The sequence below is a fragment of the Pleurodeles waltl genome, chromosome 7 (genome assembly GCF_031143425.1).
Source record: "Pleurodeles waltl isolate 20211129_DDA chromosome 7, aPleWal1.hap1.20221129, whole genome shotgun sequence".
Classification (NCBI taxonomy): domain Eukaryota; kingdom Metazoa; phylum Chordata; class Amphibia; order Caudata; family Salamandridae; genus Pleurodeles; species Pleurodeles waltl.
Window position 1 is genome coordinate 996,984,023 of NC_090446.1, and position 17,168 is coordinate 997,001,190.

At 44.5% G+C, this 17,168-nt stretch overlaps 1 protein-coding gene across 2 annotated transcripts in view; it reads left to right on the forward strand.

Annotated features, from left to right (window-relative positions):
* The window catches only part of SLC39A11 (solute carrier family 39 member 11), a 1,676,832-nt gene that overhangs the window by 292,384 nt on the left and 1,367,280 nt on the right, over positions 1–17,168 (forward strand). For both annotated transcript variants that reach the window (XM_069199826.1, XM_069199827.1), the window contains exon 4: positions 13,665–13,823. In XM_069199826.1, the coding sequence (XP_069055927.1) occupies positions 13,665–13,823 (159 nt within the window). The remainder of the gene's footprint in view (positions 1–13,664; positions 13,824–17,168) is intronic.

Consider the following 17,168-nt stretch of genomic DNA (forward strand, 5'->3'; position numbering starts at 1 on the left):
GACCATGGAAGTAGGTCTTATTTGTGACTAAGCCCATTTTACAAGTCCCAGAATGTCCTCGCAGTTCCTAATGAAACAAAACAATGACAAAGCCACAACTCTACCGTGATAGTAGGTGTAAGTTATGGTGAACCCCATTGGACAAGTATCAAACTGCCTTCTCCATCTCAAGAGGAAAATGAAATAAAGACCACAAGTTCTGATTATATAAACACAACATACACTGATGATTTCTCTCATGATGTAACATATACCCATCAGGAGTGACCATGCTTAATAGATAGGGACTTCCAAATGTCAGGATAGAACAGAGGAAGCCATACAGATGAGAGAAGAGAACACACCCTTCATCTGTCAGGGTGTAGTGGCTCATGCATGTGGTGTTTCTCAAACATGGAGAAGGAAAAAAATATTAAACCCTATATATCTATATGTGTTCTTATACAGACAATGTTAAGTTCACAGACATGGTAGAACAAACCGTCATTTGACAATGCATCACCAGTGCTTTGAATAAATGGTCACAAATTAATTGTGCATGTGTAATAAACGGACTCCATTCACCTGGTTGTTGAGACCTTTCTCGATCAATTTCACTTTTTACATCCAACAGCATTCCAGTGCTAGTAGTCTGTTGCTTGGGTCACCTCCCCTCATATCTTGTTTCCAAGTTTCCACCACTTGCCAGCGAATCCGGTTTGCAGTATGTCAATATTCCATGTAATGATCGACCAAGGGTGCCCCATAGGTCCTGCAGTTGATTTGACTTCTATATTGTAGGATTCGTAATTTGACCTTTTGAGTGCTCTGTCCAATGTAGATTTTTCATCAGGGGCACCATATTGCATACACACCGTTTTGTGAGTTACGGCCAGAAAAAGCATTCAAAGTATGTGATACAGTGCCATTGGTAAATATTTTAGCTTCAATACATGGTTGACAAGCCACACAGTGCCCACACATTTAAAGTTGCCTTTTATAGGTGGAAATCCCCATTGTGACTGAATACTGGGAGTTTTGTTATTGTGTAATGCTGCTCTAACCAGTCTGTCCTTTATATTGGATCCCCTCTTAAAAGAACACAATGGTTGCTCCTTGTGCCGGATGGTGTCCCTTATTATGTGCTAGTGTTGCAAAATGATGTTGTGTATGGCAGTGCTATTGGTGTTAAAGGTACTAATAAAAGTTATCTGATCTGCTGTCTCATTGTGAATTTTGGGAGTGAGCAGATAGTCCCTAAGAACGTAACAAGCTCTTTTTCTGGATATTTTAAGTAACCCTGTGGGATAGCCTCGCTCTTCTAGATGAGAGATGAGCAAATATGACACCCTAAAATAACCCTCTTTCTTGTAACAATTACTATACACCCTGAGGAACTGTCCAAAAGGGAGGTTGTCAGAAAGTTCTCTGGTTTGATGACTGAGTACAACAAAAAGGAAGTTCTCTCTGTGAGCAAGGCGTATAGTAACCCATTCTCTGTTCGTATGGTAAGGTCAGAGAAGGAAATGTGAGAGGTACTGTGTTCCAAAGTGAATTATCTGTCAGAGGAACATGTATTTATCCATGAGCATAGTTTCTGAAGTGCCACCTCCATCCCTTCCCGTATTAGAAAAACATCATTGATGTATCAGCACCACTGGATGGTGTTGGAGTGAAAGGGGTTGGTGCTAATAAATACGTATGTATTTTCAAAATCATCCATAAACAGGTTTGCCAGATTGGAACGAAACCTGCTCCCACAGCCAAACCCTTTCTTTGGTAATAGTAATTGTCAAGGAATTTAAAGTAATTCTTTTCTAGGACAATCTCGGTCAAATCAACCACAGATGTGGTGGGTATCTAGTGGAGTAAGTCCCTGGTGTCTAGAGCTCTTTTTATTACCCTCCGGACAGCTTTCTGTGGAATATTAGTATATAAAGCCTGGATAACCATTGTCCCTTTGAATTGGGTGGAGTTATTGAAGGATTCTTCCTCTATCTGCCCAATGAAATCCATTCTGTTCCGAACATAGGAACATGTGAGCGGCACAAATGACTTCAGGAAGATATCCACAAAATGGCATATGGATTCCAAAAGGGAACCACAGCCAGATACAGTTGGCCGTCCTGGGGGCCTAGTTATGCTTTTGTGTATTTTGTGGAGGGTATATAACACTGGCATCCTGGAATGAGACACGTTCAGAAACCGGTGCTCCTGCTCTGAAAGTAAATATGCCTCCAACCCTCCATCAGTTATGTTCTTAATAAGAGATATGACTTCTGGCGTGCGATCCCCTCTGAGCTTAGTATAGTGTTCCTCCACTGTCAATTGTCTCATAACCTCTGCACAGCGTGCCTCCTTATTTTGTACAACAATACCACCACCCTTGTCATCGGTTTTAATTACAATATCCTGATTACATGCAAGCGTGGTCAGTGCTATCCTCTCCTCAAAAGTCATGTTGAAGGGAACATATTTCCGAGTATTCTGAAGTTTATCCACTTCCTTGGTCACAACTTTCTCTAAAATGATTATTTCATCATGAACGTAATTACAGGGTGGGTTAAAGTTGGAAGGAGGACGTAATTGAGGCATTGCCTTCACATGAGTTGTTAAGAAAAAAAATCTCAATCAGAGTTTTCTATAAACTTTCTGTAATTCTAATTCCACTCGAAAGGTATCAGGTCTGTTGGTAGGGATGAACCCCAATCCTCTGTTGAGGACTGAAATGTCATTTTGGGTCAGTCTATACCATGACAGATTGAAGATAGGTGTTGGTGCAGAGTGGGTATCGGCGGGAGGGTGGTAGTCTACGTATTACCATAGGTAATGTTGCCCCGTCCCCTGCCCGAACCTAGCCTCATCCCTGGAAACCCCTAGTTGATCCTTTCCCTGGTGGCCATTGTTCCTTTGTGTCTTGTTCTTAAACATTGATTGCTCGGGGTTTTAGGCCCTACTGGTGTGTATGAGAGCGCTAGTAGTGGGTTCAGAGTAGGCAGGGGCTGATGAATCTGAAAAGGTAACTCCCTTCCAGGGATATTGTCTTCATCAGAGGACAAATCTACCCTTACTGTCTTGGTAACCATCTGTCAAATACAGATAGGTTACGTTTTTGTCATAATTCTCTATACTCTTTGCTATTTTGTGTAGTTTTCTTTATTGTGTGGCCATTCTAAGTTCAGTAACTGTTTTGCTTAGGGCTGTCAGAGTCTCTTCAGCATTAGTCAGGGCCTGATCATCTAGGATCTCTCTCACATGGGGCCAGATGTAGATAGCGTTTTTCATGGCGCAAACTGCGAAAATCACAGTTTGCGCCATGCAAAACGCACATCGCGATGCTCATTCCCATTTTGCGAGTCAGTACCGACTCACAAAATGGGAATGCGACTCACAGATAGGAAGGGGTGTTCCCTTCCTATTTGCGACTCGCACCGCGATGAATAATTGCTTTGTGACCACGAACGCGGTCGCAAAGCAGTTCGCAGTTACCACCAGTGTCACACTGGTGGTAACCCATTTGCAAAAGGGAAGGGGTCCCATAGGGACCCCTTCACCTCTGTGAATGTTGCCATAAATGTTTTTTTCAGAGCAGGCAGTGGTCCAACGGATCACTGCCTACTCTGAAAAAACGTAACCAAATGGTTTTGTTATGTTTTTTGTATTGCAACTCGTTTTCCTTTAAGGAAAACGGGCTGCAATACAAAAGAACTGCTTTATTTAAAAAGCAGTCACAGACATGGAAGTCTGCTGTCTCCAGCAGGCCACCATCCCTGTGGGTGCAGGGAATCGCAATGGGGTCGCAAAATGCGACCCACCTCATTAATATTAATGAGGTGGGTCTTTGCGTCCCCATTGTGATTCGCAGACGGTGTCTGAGACACTGTTCTGCATCCGATTTTGCGATTCGGAAATTGCGAGTCGCGCCGACTCGAAATTTCCAAATCGGAAATTGCTACATCTGGCTCTTAGTCAGCTATTTCCTTTTCAAGTTTATTCCATGTGTTCTTATGCAGTATCAATGCCCAGCACCATCCAATGTCTTGAACAGTTATTTCCCTCAAAACTGAAATTTTCTCTGTATTTGGGGTCATCCACAAATACAGCTGGTTTGCTACGGACCTGTAATCCTAAAGAAATGCTGTTGGTTTGAAGGTATTATGTCATAAGGTGCCCTTGTAATTGTGTCCTTATCAGTTTTTATTTAGTTTTTCAACTTTCTCCATATTCTGCCATAATACATCATTAATCATACATAATACATTATCCATCAAATTTGAGACAGAATTTAAAAAAGTTGAGCCCCTAATTAGTCTCTCAATATACTTCTCTCTGAATGATAGGTTAACCTTTTCGGACATGTCCAATGGATAAGAGAAATGGAAACAGGACCAAAGAACTCCTTTCAGATGTAATAATGTACTGGAAAATCAAACCCTTGCTACACATCTGCAGCTCAAAAAGTAGCCAAAAATGGGGCACCCTGTAATCCCTAGTACAAGGGTAGTAAAGCAAAAAATAAAGCGTTCTACCAGGATCTCTGTTTTGCAAAAAACAATATTGTTGTCCTTGTTTTCAGAAACCAAACATAATTACGTCAATCATTTGTACACCCAAAAGAAATGTACAGCCGAAATTATGAATATTTCAATATGTATTGCAACAGAAGATTACAGGAGACTAATCAAATAAACCAAAGGTTTTCCAAGAGACTGCACAGTAAGAAGTGAAGATCAGTCGCCCATAAGAAATAAATAAAAAGAAGGTACAAAAATAAACAAATATATTTATAATAATATGTACAAAACAAGGGCCAAACTCAAGGATGAAAAATATTACAAACAAAATGCAAAGAACATTTGAGTTGCAATAGCCAACATTGAATGATCTGGGTAGGCCCGTAAACAGTTGATGTTTTGACCCTGTTTAGTGGCTGCACCATTCTCTGTACATGAAGTAGATGTACTACTATGGATGTGGCAATCACTATGTAGCTAAGTAGTTCATCAGCACAACACAATGGAACAGTAAGTCAATCCGATAACTTTGTTACTTCAAAATATTGGTACCAGTATGCTATCTTAATAGTGATACACTTTGCAACCCACAGATTGCAAAATCATCGCAGATCCTCTTAGACTATTTTACATCTTCAGCTTAAACTTAAATCTGGCACCAGTGACAGTTAGTCATAATACTGACAGAGGCTACAGAAGGCATCATCAACAATTAACACCAATTGGCAATCTCCCACCTTCCTACCCTCAACCAACAATATTAGTTGTACAGTCCTAATCTTATTACATGATCACTTGCTTTACAGCATCAAAGAAGACAGGGATGTTAAGGAATTCAAGCAATAGAAGGTTAGGCAAAAAGGATCCAAGAACAGCTGATCCCAGACTTGCCTATCAAGGGAAAACCTGAATAAACTTGAATCCCCCGCTAACAAGCAGATAATCCTACTTCCCCTGAACTCTCTCTATGAAGTAACTCAAAGTACAAAAACCAACATCAACATCCTACAAAATGAAATGAAGGGCCTCAGAGGTGACAAGACAACTCTGCAACATAGTAGAAGCTGAATCTAGAATAAGCAGGTCTGATGACACAAAATGTGCTGGAGAAGTCAAACAGCCTATCAAAGAAGATCGAATCCCTACAAAATGAAGTGACTGAATTAGAAGACAGGAATATAAGGGACAACCTGAGGATTTTTGGTTTACCAAAGATCACAGAAAAAAATCCCAATTCCTGCATAGCCTTCCTACAAGCATGGATTTCCAGAACTCTTGGCATCTCCTTCGAAAGACTTTGAAATTGAGAGAGCCCTTTGGAGCGCATCTAGACATTCACTATGCTCCACACAATACACATTATACCACAGAGCAGCCACAAAGCTACACGCAGGAGTCTCCTTGGACCTGGCAACATTTTGCATTGAGTAACACTCAAAGCACATACACCAACTGTGCATTTGCAGCTTGCAACAATGCTCATTCTCCTAGTGTTTTCACAGTGCACTTTATTATAATTGTATTGCACCGAAGCATTCCCAATGCATCACATAGCACTCTGACTCTGTTCAACTGTGCTCTGACTACAATCCACAGTCCTCATATTGTATAGACACACAGGAAAGACAAAAGGTAACATAGATAAAACAAGATTTGGCAAAACCAGTAGAGGTCACATTGTTTGCCTTTTGACTTTGCCAGTTTTGTTGATGCCGTTCAGCATCGGCAAAAAATAAGGAAAAAATGTAAAAGGCATATGTTGCATGGTAACTTTTGCTTGTATCGCTAGGCATGGGTGTGCCTACAAAATTCTTTTATTTACTGATCCAAGATTGCAGAAGCCACTTGGATTGTATTTTTTGTTTAATACATTTTATTTGTGTGAAAATGTGTGAGAGATGCAGAGCAACCGGTTGGGAAATGTCAGCTACTGGTCTCTCCAAAAAAATAAAATATATAAAAACATTTAATTTAAAGGACTGTGAGGTGTGGGGAGCAATGAAGGAGTGAGTGTGGAGTTGTGGGCATAAGCAATGGGCCATTGTTAGGGGAAGGGGAGCAACAGAGGCATGCAAAAGCACTTTTTGGAGTGCATAATGTCCTGGCAGAAAGTGGCAGCTGCTGTGCTTTCCAGACAAAAAGTAATGAAAATTAAAACACTTTATGTGAAGGATAGCAAGGCAATAGGGGGCAAAGGGAGAGCATCCAGGACTCAGTATTTGATAGAGATGGAGCCGAAAAAAGTAGTTTCCTAAATATGAACAGTGGAGGGATACAAGTCAGTCAGCCAAAAGGATGACAAAGAGGAAATAGTTCAGGGGAGGGACAAATACAAGAAGAGGAAGGCAAGCTATTTAATAAGAAATAAGCAAATCGGAGCTGCAATAAAGCTAACCATTATCAAGTAGTGGGAGTGCTCCAATCCCATTGTAAGTGTTTGGCAGGGTACACAAGAGGTCTTTTGACAAATCTCTCCTGTTGCCGAGGCTGAAAATTAGCAGAACAAGACCAAGTCCAATTTAAAGAGAAAAGATAATATGTGAGCAAAAGCCTTTGAAAGAATCATAAAAGGAGAACAATTAAACAAGTAATGCTCTGGATAAAAGTGTAGAGGCCTTGGAATATAACACCAGCCTCCTGCGCCTGCAGAAGAGGGATGACACATCTCAAAGGGAACGTGGGCTCAGGAAAGCGATGACAGAAGCTGGTTCAGTCATTTCTCTTTACGTTTTCGGCGTTTTGAAGGCATAAAGTATTTTTGTCTGAAGTTCTGTTTTATCCTTTTCTTTGACTTTTGAAAGTACCCTCTTTAATTCCAAGAATGGAGGGTTTTCCTTTTTTTTTATGTAAGGTTTTTGTTTTTACGAAAAGCACCAATGTGCCAGCTCTGAACATTCTAGTTTTCCATTTACATCCAAATGATCAGTTATATATTGTGCTAATGGTTGCCCTGTGAGTTTCCAAACATTCCCAATTCGCCGATGGATCAGGGGCGAGTGGTTTGGTCATTGTCATGGGTATGCTGTATTCTGAGGATTGAGCTCTATTCTCATCTTTATGAATTTGACCCTTGTGAGAAGGTAGCCTCTTTCTAGCCTTGTTACCCCCACTTTTGGCCTGTTTGTGAGTGTATGTCAGGGTGTTTGTCACTGTTTTCACTGTCTCACTGGGATCCTGATAGCCAGGCCTCAGTGCTCATAGTGAAAACACTATGTTTTCAGTATGGTTGTTATGTGTCACTGGGATCCTGCTGGTCAGGACCCCAGTGCTCATAGGTTTGTGGCCTATATGTATGTGTCACTGGGACCCTGTCACACAGGGCCCCAGTGCTCATAGGTGTGCATGTATATGTTCCCTGTGTGGTGCCTAACTGTCTCACTGAGGCTCTGCTAACCAGAACCTCAGTGGTTATGCTCTCTCATTACTTTCAAATTGTCACTGACAGGCTAGTGACCATTTTTTCCAATTTACATTGGCTTACTGGAACACCCTTATAATTCCCTAGTATATGGTACTGAGGTACCCAGGGTATTGGGGTTCCAGGAGATCCCTATGGGCTGCAGCATTTCTTTTGCCACCCATAGGGAGCTCTGACAATTCTTACACAGGCCTGCCACTGCAGCCTGAGTGAAATAACGTCCACGTTATTTCACAGCCATTTTACACTGCACTTAAGTAACTTATAAGTCACCTATATATCTAACCTTTACCTGGTAAAGGTTAGGTGCAAAGTTACTTAGTGTGAGGGCACCCTGGCACTAGCCAAGGTGCCCCCACATTGTTCAGAGCCAATTCACTGAACTTTGTGAGTGCGGGGACACCATTACACGCGTGCACTACATATAGGTCACTACCTATATGTAGCTTCACCATGGTAACTCCGAATATGGCCATGTAACATGTCTATGATCATGGAATTGCCCCCTCTATGCCATCCTGGCATTGTTGGTACAAATCCATGATCCCAGTGGTCTGTAGCACAGACCCTGGTACTGCCAGACTGCCCTTCCTGGGGTTTCACTGCAGCTGCTGCTGCTGCCAACCCCTCAGACAGGCAGCTGCCCTCCTGGGGTCCAGCCAGGCCTGGCCCAGGATGGCAGAACAAAGAACTTCCTCTGAGAGAGGGTGTGACACCCTCTCCCTTTGGAAAATGGTGTGAAGGCAGGGGAGGAGTAGCCTCCCCCAGCCTCTGGAAATGCTTTGTTGGGCACAGATGTGCCCAATTCTGCATAAGCCAGTCTACACCGGTTCAGGGACCCCTTAGCCCCTGCTCTGGCGCGAAACTGGACAAAGGAAAGGGGAGTGACCACTCCCCTGACCTGCACCTCCCCTGGGAGGTGTCCAGAGCTCCTCCAGTGTGCTCCAGACCTCTGCCATCTTGGAAACAGAGGTGCTGCTGGCACACTGGGCTGCTCTGAGTGGCCAGTGCCACCAGGTGACGTCAGAGACTCCTTGTGATAGGCTCCTTCAGGTGTTAGTAGCCTTTCCTCTCTCCTAGGTAGCCAAACCCTCTTTTCTGGCTATTTAGGGTCTCTGTCTCTGGGGAAACTTTAGATAACGAATGCAAGAGCTCATCCGAGTTCCTCTGCATCTCCCTCTTCACCTTCTGATAAGGAAACGACCGCTGACCGCGCTGGAAGCCTGCAAACCTGCAACATAGTAGCAAAGACGACTACTGCAACTCTGTAACGCTGATCCTGCCGCCTTCTCAACTGTTTTCCTGCTTGTGCATGCTGTGGGGGTAGCCTGCCTCCTCTCTGCACCAGAAGCTCCAAAGAAATCTCCCGTGGGTCGACGGAATCTTCCCCCTGCAACCGCAGGCACCAAAAAGCTGCTTCACCGGTCCCTTGGGTCTCCTCTCAGCACGACGAGCGAGGTCCCTCGAATCCAGCGACTCTGTCCAAGTGACCCCCACAGTCCAGTGACTCTTCAGCCCAAGTTTGGTGGAGGTAAGTCCTTGCCTCACCTCGCTGGGCTGCATTGCTGGGAACCGCGACTTTGCAGCTACTCCGGCTCCTGTGCACTTCCGGCGGAAATCCTTCGTGCACAGCCAAGCCTGGGTCCACGGCACTCTAACCTGCATTGCACGACTTTCTAAGTTGGTCTCCGGCGACGTGGGACTCCTTTGTGCAACTTCGGCGAGCACCGTTTCACGCATCCTCGTAGTGCCTGTTTCTGGCACTTCTCCGGGTGCTACCTGCTTCAGTGAGGGCTCTTTGTCTTGCTCGACGTCCCCTCTCTCTGCAGGTCCAATTTGCGACCTCCTGGTCCCTCCTGGGCCCCAGCAGCGTCCAAAAACGCCAAACGCACGATTTGCGTGTAGCAAGGCTTGTTGGCGTCCTTCCGGCGGGAAAACACTTCTGCACGACTCTCCAAGGCGAGAGGGATCCGTCCACCAAAGGGGAAGTCTCTAGCCCTTTTCGTTCCTGCAGAAACCTCAGCTTCTTCTGTCCAGTCGAAGCTTCTTTGCACCCGCAGCTGGCATTTCCTGGGCATCTGCCCATCTCCGACTTGCTTGTGACTTTTGGACTTGGTCCCCTTGTTCCACAGGTACCCTAGATTGGAAATCCACAGTTGTTGCATTGCTGGTTTGTGTCTTTCCTGCATTATTCCTCTAACACGACTCTTTTGTCCTTAGGGGAACTTTAGTGCACTTTGCACTCACTTTTCAGGGTCTTGGGGAGGGTTATTTTTCTAACTGTCACTATTTTCTCATAGTCCCAGCGACCCTCTACAAGGTCACATAGGTTTGGGGTCCATTCGTGGTTCGCATTCCACTTTTGGAGTATATGGTTTGTGTTGCCCCTATCCCTATGTTTCCCCATTGCATCCTATTGTAACTATACATTGTTTGCACTGTTTTCTAAGACTATACTGCATATTTTTGCTATTGTGTATATATATCTTGTGTATTTTTCCTATCCTCTCACTGAGGGTACACTCTAAGATACTTTGGCATATTGTCATAAAAATAAAGTACCTTTATTTTTAGTATAACTGTGTATTGTGTTTTCTTATGATATTGTGCATATGACACTAAGTGGTACTGTAGTAGCTTCACACGTCTCCTAGTTCAGCCTAAGCTGCTCTGCTAAGCTACCATTATCTATCAGCCTAAGCTGCTAGACCCCCTATACACTAATAAGGGATAACTGGGCCTGGTGCAAGGTGCAAGTACCCCTTGGTACTCACTACAAGCCAGTCCAGCCTCCTACAACCCTGATGTGTGGACCTCTTCAAGTCTTAAGGGGTTCTGTTCACCCAACAAGACTTCTCCTTTCATCAGTATGCCGATGGCACACTACTCTACCTCAGATTGACATCGTTTGATGACATCAAACCTCTCACCCTTCTGTAATGGCACCAAAACATGGATTTCTACTGTACATCAAAAACTCATTCTGTCCCAGGAATGTTCATGCAGATAATTTGCAGCCCCCTTGAACCACAGATCCCTGATTAACTGCAACATGCAAAGTGTGGTGGCTGCTCTTCTGGCACCAGTAGTAGAAAAAGCAAAAGCCTACATTGTGGCCAGATGACCATCAAGCACAGAATCGAATCCCTGCTGCCACCCATGACCATCCACTCCATCAAGACCCTCGTCCTGTTCTCCTTGGTGGTGAAAACACACTGCTGACAGGCCCCTACACACCTGCAAGCCAAAGCAAATGTGACCACATCACCGTACACTTAACCACTTTAGCCACTCTTTGAGCTTGCATCAAAATCTGATTCTACTCCGTGAACTACAAGGCCTTGCACTAAAAATATACTATCTCACTGCCAAACTCCACTTCTCTGGAGGTCATGCACAAACGCATCTCCTCGCTTGTGTGGGTATAAAGCCAAAAGTTGCAGAATTTGCGCAAAAACAGTAATGCCTTCCAGCACCTCAACGAGCTCCCACGTCACCACAGCTCTCCCTTGCTCTACAATAAGTCAAGAAATAATAAATAAAAAAAACAGATCTCTTCACTGCAATTCTGCACCCTCCAACTGACTATCAATCGCTTCCCCCTTTCACCCTTCGTCTGGGCATTCTCTCTCTCTCTCCGTCTTTCTCCTCTCTCCACCAAATGCAGTGGACCTATGGTGAGGACCCATCCTACTACTATCTTTGTTTAGGTGTTTAATACAGTGCAGACATGTTTCTGTGTGAGCGCCCTGAGTCGCTGTAAGCATGCACCAATATCAAAACAAACATGATTTACAGTCATAAACAGAGAGAGCATTGTGCCTCAAAATACAGGTGCGGAGGTAGAAGCTCTTTCCTTGCCGCACCCTTAAACTCTACTAATGCTGCGTAATTGCTAGTTTGTGTGCACCTCTGGTTGTAAGCTGGCCTGTCTAGGACATGGTTTGTGAGGTGCTTGGGGTTCGATGATCTGAGGGGTTCATAGCGTGTTGTCAATGTGCATAAACATGAGTTTCAGCAGAGTGTGTGGAAGCAGACACAGCCTGATGAAGTTTATTAGTGAGATCCATTACATTATATGGACCTCACGAAGTATCTTAAGACAACACAGACCGTTTGGAGCACAGGCAAACTACTGGGGAGTAGTATTTGGGTGTGTGGAGTCTATCTAGGAGTAACTGCTGAGGAACAAAAGAACAGCACATTGGAGTGCCACATGAAGTATGTCTGGGAACAACAGAAGAGCAGCCCATTGGAGTCACTGTTAAGAAATTGCAATACTGTAGGCGTTCACCTAGGGCCGAACAGAGTAAGAAACCATTGGCGGCTCTATCAAACCACAGAAGGAGTAATGTGTGCATGTATTTATGTACATGGTATTTCTATAGTGTGAACACTAACCAAAAGGCAACAGAGCTCTGTACAGGCTCAAAGACAAGCATAAAGTCGACAAGTGATAGGAGAGGCAGATGGATTGTGGACAGCTATTTAGTTCTTTCTCAAGAAAGTCTTCAATCCTTGTTGACCTGTTTTCTTTGCCAATACTTGTTGCTGATGCTGTACTCAGCATCTGTAAAAAGCAAAATACATTTTGTTGATGCTGTGCAGCATGGGCAAAAAAAGATAAAAAGCAAGAATACCGGTAGCTGCTTCATTCTGTAGGCGCACAACTGTGATAACGTGCATTTGCATATGTCACCACGGATGCACGCTCCAGCGAAATGACACTGGTGCCATTTTCTATTTTTTTTAATGTACCGATCCAACTCCACCTAGACCTAAAATGCATTTTTTTTTGTGTGAAAGCATTTTTGAAATAGCGGAATGGCCTGGCAGCAGTGGCAGCTGCTGGTCCTTCCTTAATAACATATATATATTTTTTAATTATTAGAGTGACAGTGAGGGGTGGGGCACAACAGAGCAGCAGGCGGGTCGGGGAATAGAAGCAACAAAGAGTGGGTGAACTGTAAACTGTAAAACTTAACACTTGTATAGCGCACTACTCACCCGTTAGGGTCTCAAGGCGCTGTACGCATACCGCTGTGGAGCCCCTCCTGGCTTTTCCCTGTGAGGCGCCCACTCCTGGACAGCCCCAGGGTGAAGCCTGGCATCCAAGCGTTGTGAGGGCCGTTGTGGAGATTAAGCAAGCTATTGCCCAGAGTTACAGAGTGGGACGCATTAATTAGATTAAGCACGAGGCGAGAATTATCTGGTCCAAGGGAATTGAGCCCAACCCTGGTCCCGGGCCAGTTCTCTGCATCAGGGTCTGCCGCTCGAACCATTGTGCCACACTTCTCCACTGGGAGGACAAGGGAGAGGTTAGGAGCAAAAGAGCAACAGAGGAGCACAAACGCATCTTTTGGAAAGCAGAGCTGTCCGACAGCAAATGGCAGCTTCCGGGCATCAAAAAAATAACAGATGTAAGCAGTAGGTGAGCCCTAAACTCACTGTAGGGAGGTCTTTCAAAAACAGCTAAAAGCTGGTTGTAAGTGACACCTAATCACAAGAAACGCAAAAGACCATAAAATGTACCGCAACCCTCTTGTTTTTTCACAGATGTTAAACATCCATCTTGTGGTATGGCATAGAGTGAAAAACTAAAGCCATAAAAAGGCATTTTTTAAATTGAAAAAAAAACTTTTTGAAAAAAATAGAAGGACACATAATACTAGGAATAAATCGGGCGCTTTTGCAGTGGAGTGGAGTTTTCATTTTGGCTGTTCGGTAATGTATTCTGTGCTTCTCTGTTCCAGGTGATGCTGGCTGCTTCCTATTGGTCCCTTCTTGCTCCCGCCATCGAGATGGCAGAGTCCTCTGGAAATTACGGGGCTTTCGCCTTCCTCCCCGTAGCGGTGGGATTCACCGTGGGGGCCGCATTTGTCTACTTCGCTGACCTGCTGCTGCCCCTGTTGGTGAGGCCTGGCTTTATGGTGTTTTTATTAACTGTTTAATTGAGTTCTGTTGTGTGAAATTGTGATTGTTTTGTCGAAATTGTACAGGACAAAGCCTTCATCTGAAGGCATAATTTTTTTCTTGTTGAGTATAAGATTGTCAGATTTCGCTTCGTAAGTCGGTCGTTATCTCATGGTGAAGGATGTTGCATCAGCATTTATCGACGTAGTTTCTTTTGTGTATTGAATTTTTTCATGAAGGGACCTTAGTACATATAATATTAAGTGCCTTCCACACTCAATAGATGTGTTCTATGAAGAAAACAAACCACCTTTACCGGTAAATGTTGGTGAAGCCTGTGTACTCCAGTTTCCCTTGGGTGTCAATACTAGAGCACCAGGACCAATGTAGTTTTCTTTCACCAGTAGGCAAAGGCGAAGGATGGTGCACTGCACACCTGTTGAGCGGAACTAGAGGGGTGGGGGGGGGGCTACAAAAGTAAGACCAGAACATGGGGAGGTATTATTTTATCTTTATAGATAACATAGAGACTCACATGCAGTCAGTAACCTCCAGATTTACCATCTAAAGTGCCACACAAGTTCATTACAAATTATGTTGCCATGATCCATATCCCATGGCATTACAGATCCATTTTTAGTAGATTAGTCTCACAAGGACTGTTGGAAATTCGGTTACTGATTAAGGGGGGTAAAACCCGACCCAAGCAGAAACCACAATCTCTGTCAGGGTGAAGCACAAGCAAACGCCAAGTTCACCTATGCTTAACCCTCTGGTAGCTTGGCACAAAGCAGTCAGGCTTAACCTAGAAGCAATGTGTAAATGATTTGTGCAGCAATTCAATCTGTAATAAGGTGAAAATACAACACAAGAAGAATCCCACACTAATTTAGAACAATAATTATTTAATTATTAATAATTTAATATTTGACGCCAAAATGACAAGAATATAATCAGTAGAACCAGAGATGTGCAGTTTTAAAGAGTTTAACTGAAAATAGTGCCTAGAGGCACAAAGCGGCAACTGTGGTTATCTGGTCATGCCAGACCAGGACAAAGTCACAAGTTCAGGTAGACCCCGATGGAGTGTGGGCTGGCTACATGGACCAAGTTAGGCCTTGCTGAACAAAAGTACCGTATATGCTTGTTGAGGAGCATTGCGAGTTCCTGAGTCTATGATGCGTAAAGCAGCTGAGGCGATGCAAGGCCCTGCTGTGGAGATGCGTAGTGAGTGTAGCAACTATTCTGGGAAGCTGTGAGGCTACGATGTAAGGTCCTGAGTAGTTGTTGAGGATGCTATTAGCGGGGAGAAGAGGGGGAGGCTTGTCATATCCTGTGTTGAAGATGCACTGTGCACTGGCTGTTCCAAAGAAGTTGAACATCTTGCAGTACAGAATTGTTGGAAATGGGCCTTTTTGCAGGTTTATTCTCAAACTGTTTGCCTCTCACCTCCCGTTTTTGACTGCGTGCTGCATTTCATTTTTGCTGGCTTTAGGGCTCTGGGCACTTTACCACTGCTGACCAGTGCTAAAGTGCAAGTGCCCCCTGTCTAAATTATATTGGTGATTGGTGTATCAATGATTGGCATATTTGATTTACTAGTAAGTCCCTAGTAAAGTGCACTATGTGTGCCCAGGGCCTGTAAATTAAATGATACTAGTGGGTCTGCAGCACTGATTGTGCCACCACCATTAGTAGCCCTGTAAACATGTCTCAGACCTGCCAGTACAGAGTCTGTGTGGGCAGTTTTAAACTTAAACTGCCATGTCAACCTTGCAAGTGCCCCCACTTGCCAGGCACAAACCTTCATGTTTACTACATGTGAGTCACCCCTAAAGTAGGCCCAAGGCAGCCACATGGGCAGTGTGTAGTTCATGTAGAAGGTTGGACATATACTGGTGTGTTTTACATGTTCTGATACTGAAAGACTGCTAAATTCATTTTTCACTCTTCCCGGGACTAGGGTAACTTGGGGATTACTTTGAAATATCTTTTAAGTGTGATTTCCCATTGGGAGCAGGTCGAGATATAGAGATTGGGGTCTCTGAACTCACACTTTAAACATACATATTTTAGTGAAGTTGGTTTTTGAATTGTAGGTTTGAAAATGCCACTTTTAGAAAGTGGGCATTTTCTTGCTTAACCATTCCATGCCCCTGTCTGTCTGTGGAATACACGTCTGGGTCAGGATGACAGTTGGGCTGTTTGTGAGTTCACTCTAGACAGTCACACAAAGGGAGCTGAGGTATGACCTTCATTTCCTGATGGGTCTTCCTGAGCTAGAGTGGTGGGAGAAGCTGACATGTGCACCTGAATAGGGCTGTGTCTGTCCTTACATAAAGCTGTCCAACCCCCCTGGAATGTGTCTGGGGCCAGGGCAGGGAAAGGCAAGGTCTTGTGTACTACAGTGACTTCTTTTTGAAGTAGTTGATCTGACACCACATGGGATCCTTGTGGACTGAGGACATTCTGCCAGGAAGAAGAGCTGGATGCTGTAGGAGAGACTGCCACTGTGCCTGTTGCTTTGCTGTGCTGGCCTGCTGCTTGCTACTTCTGTCATGGGACTTTGCTTTCTACATCCTCCTTCCAAAGTTTCTCCAAGGGCTTGCACTGAGCTAGCCTCCTATTAAGAAGTCTCATCAAAGACTTTAAGTGCCAGCACCTGGGCTCTCTTGCTGAGAGTCCTGACTTGCTAAGAGGTGCCAAATCCAGTTCCTGGGCGCTTGGGAGCGAGTTCTATTGTAACCAAGAAGAAACAAGCACATTAACTCCAGAGCGACTTCGGAACTGTCGCTGCTGCTGTCTGCCGCTGAGTGCAACAACCACAACCGACATCTCAGGCCTGATGCCGCCACAGAACCTCTGAAGTCCTGCCACAGCGTGACCCCTGAGTACCGTGTCCCTGACATCCAAGTCACCCGACTCTGCCGCAGCACCCATGGCCCAGTGGTGTAATCGTGACACCTCAAAGTTGATGCCTCGCATCTTGACCTGCTGGGCTCATCGACCCTGACGAATCGCGAGGAACCAGCACCTTGCACCTGACATCGCATGCACCTCTCCTGCAACTGTAAGGAGACCACACCTTTCCTCCCCGCCTAGCAGTAAAGAACTGATGGCGCACCAGTTCCACCGACACCTCACCTCCTCGACTCCATGCAACGTCTTTGTTTCCTCATCATTTTTCCAGGTACTGTACCTGGGGTCCATGCGACTCTGTGACCGGCCCGCACTACCTTGCGAGTGGCATCAGACTGTTTGAAACGACTCCGTCATGATGTCTTGATAGCCCCAGTTGGAGCTATTGTGTTTCTAAGCACTATACTAAGATTTAATCTTTGAAA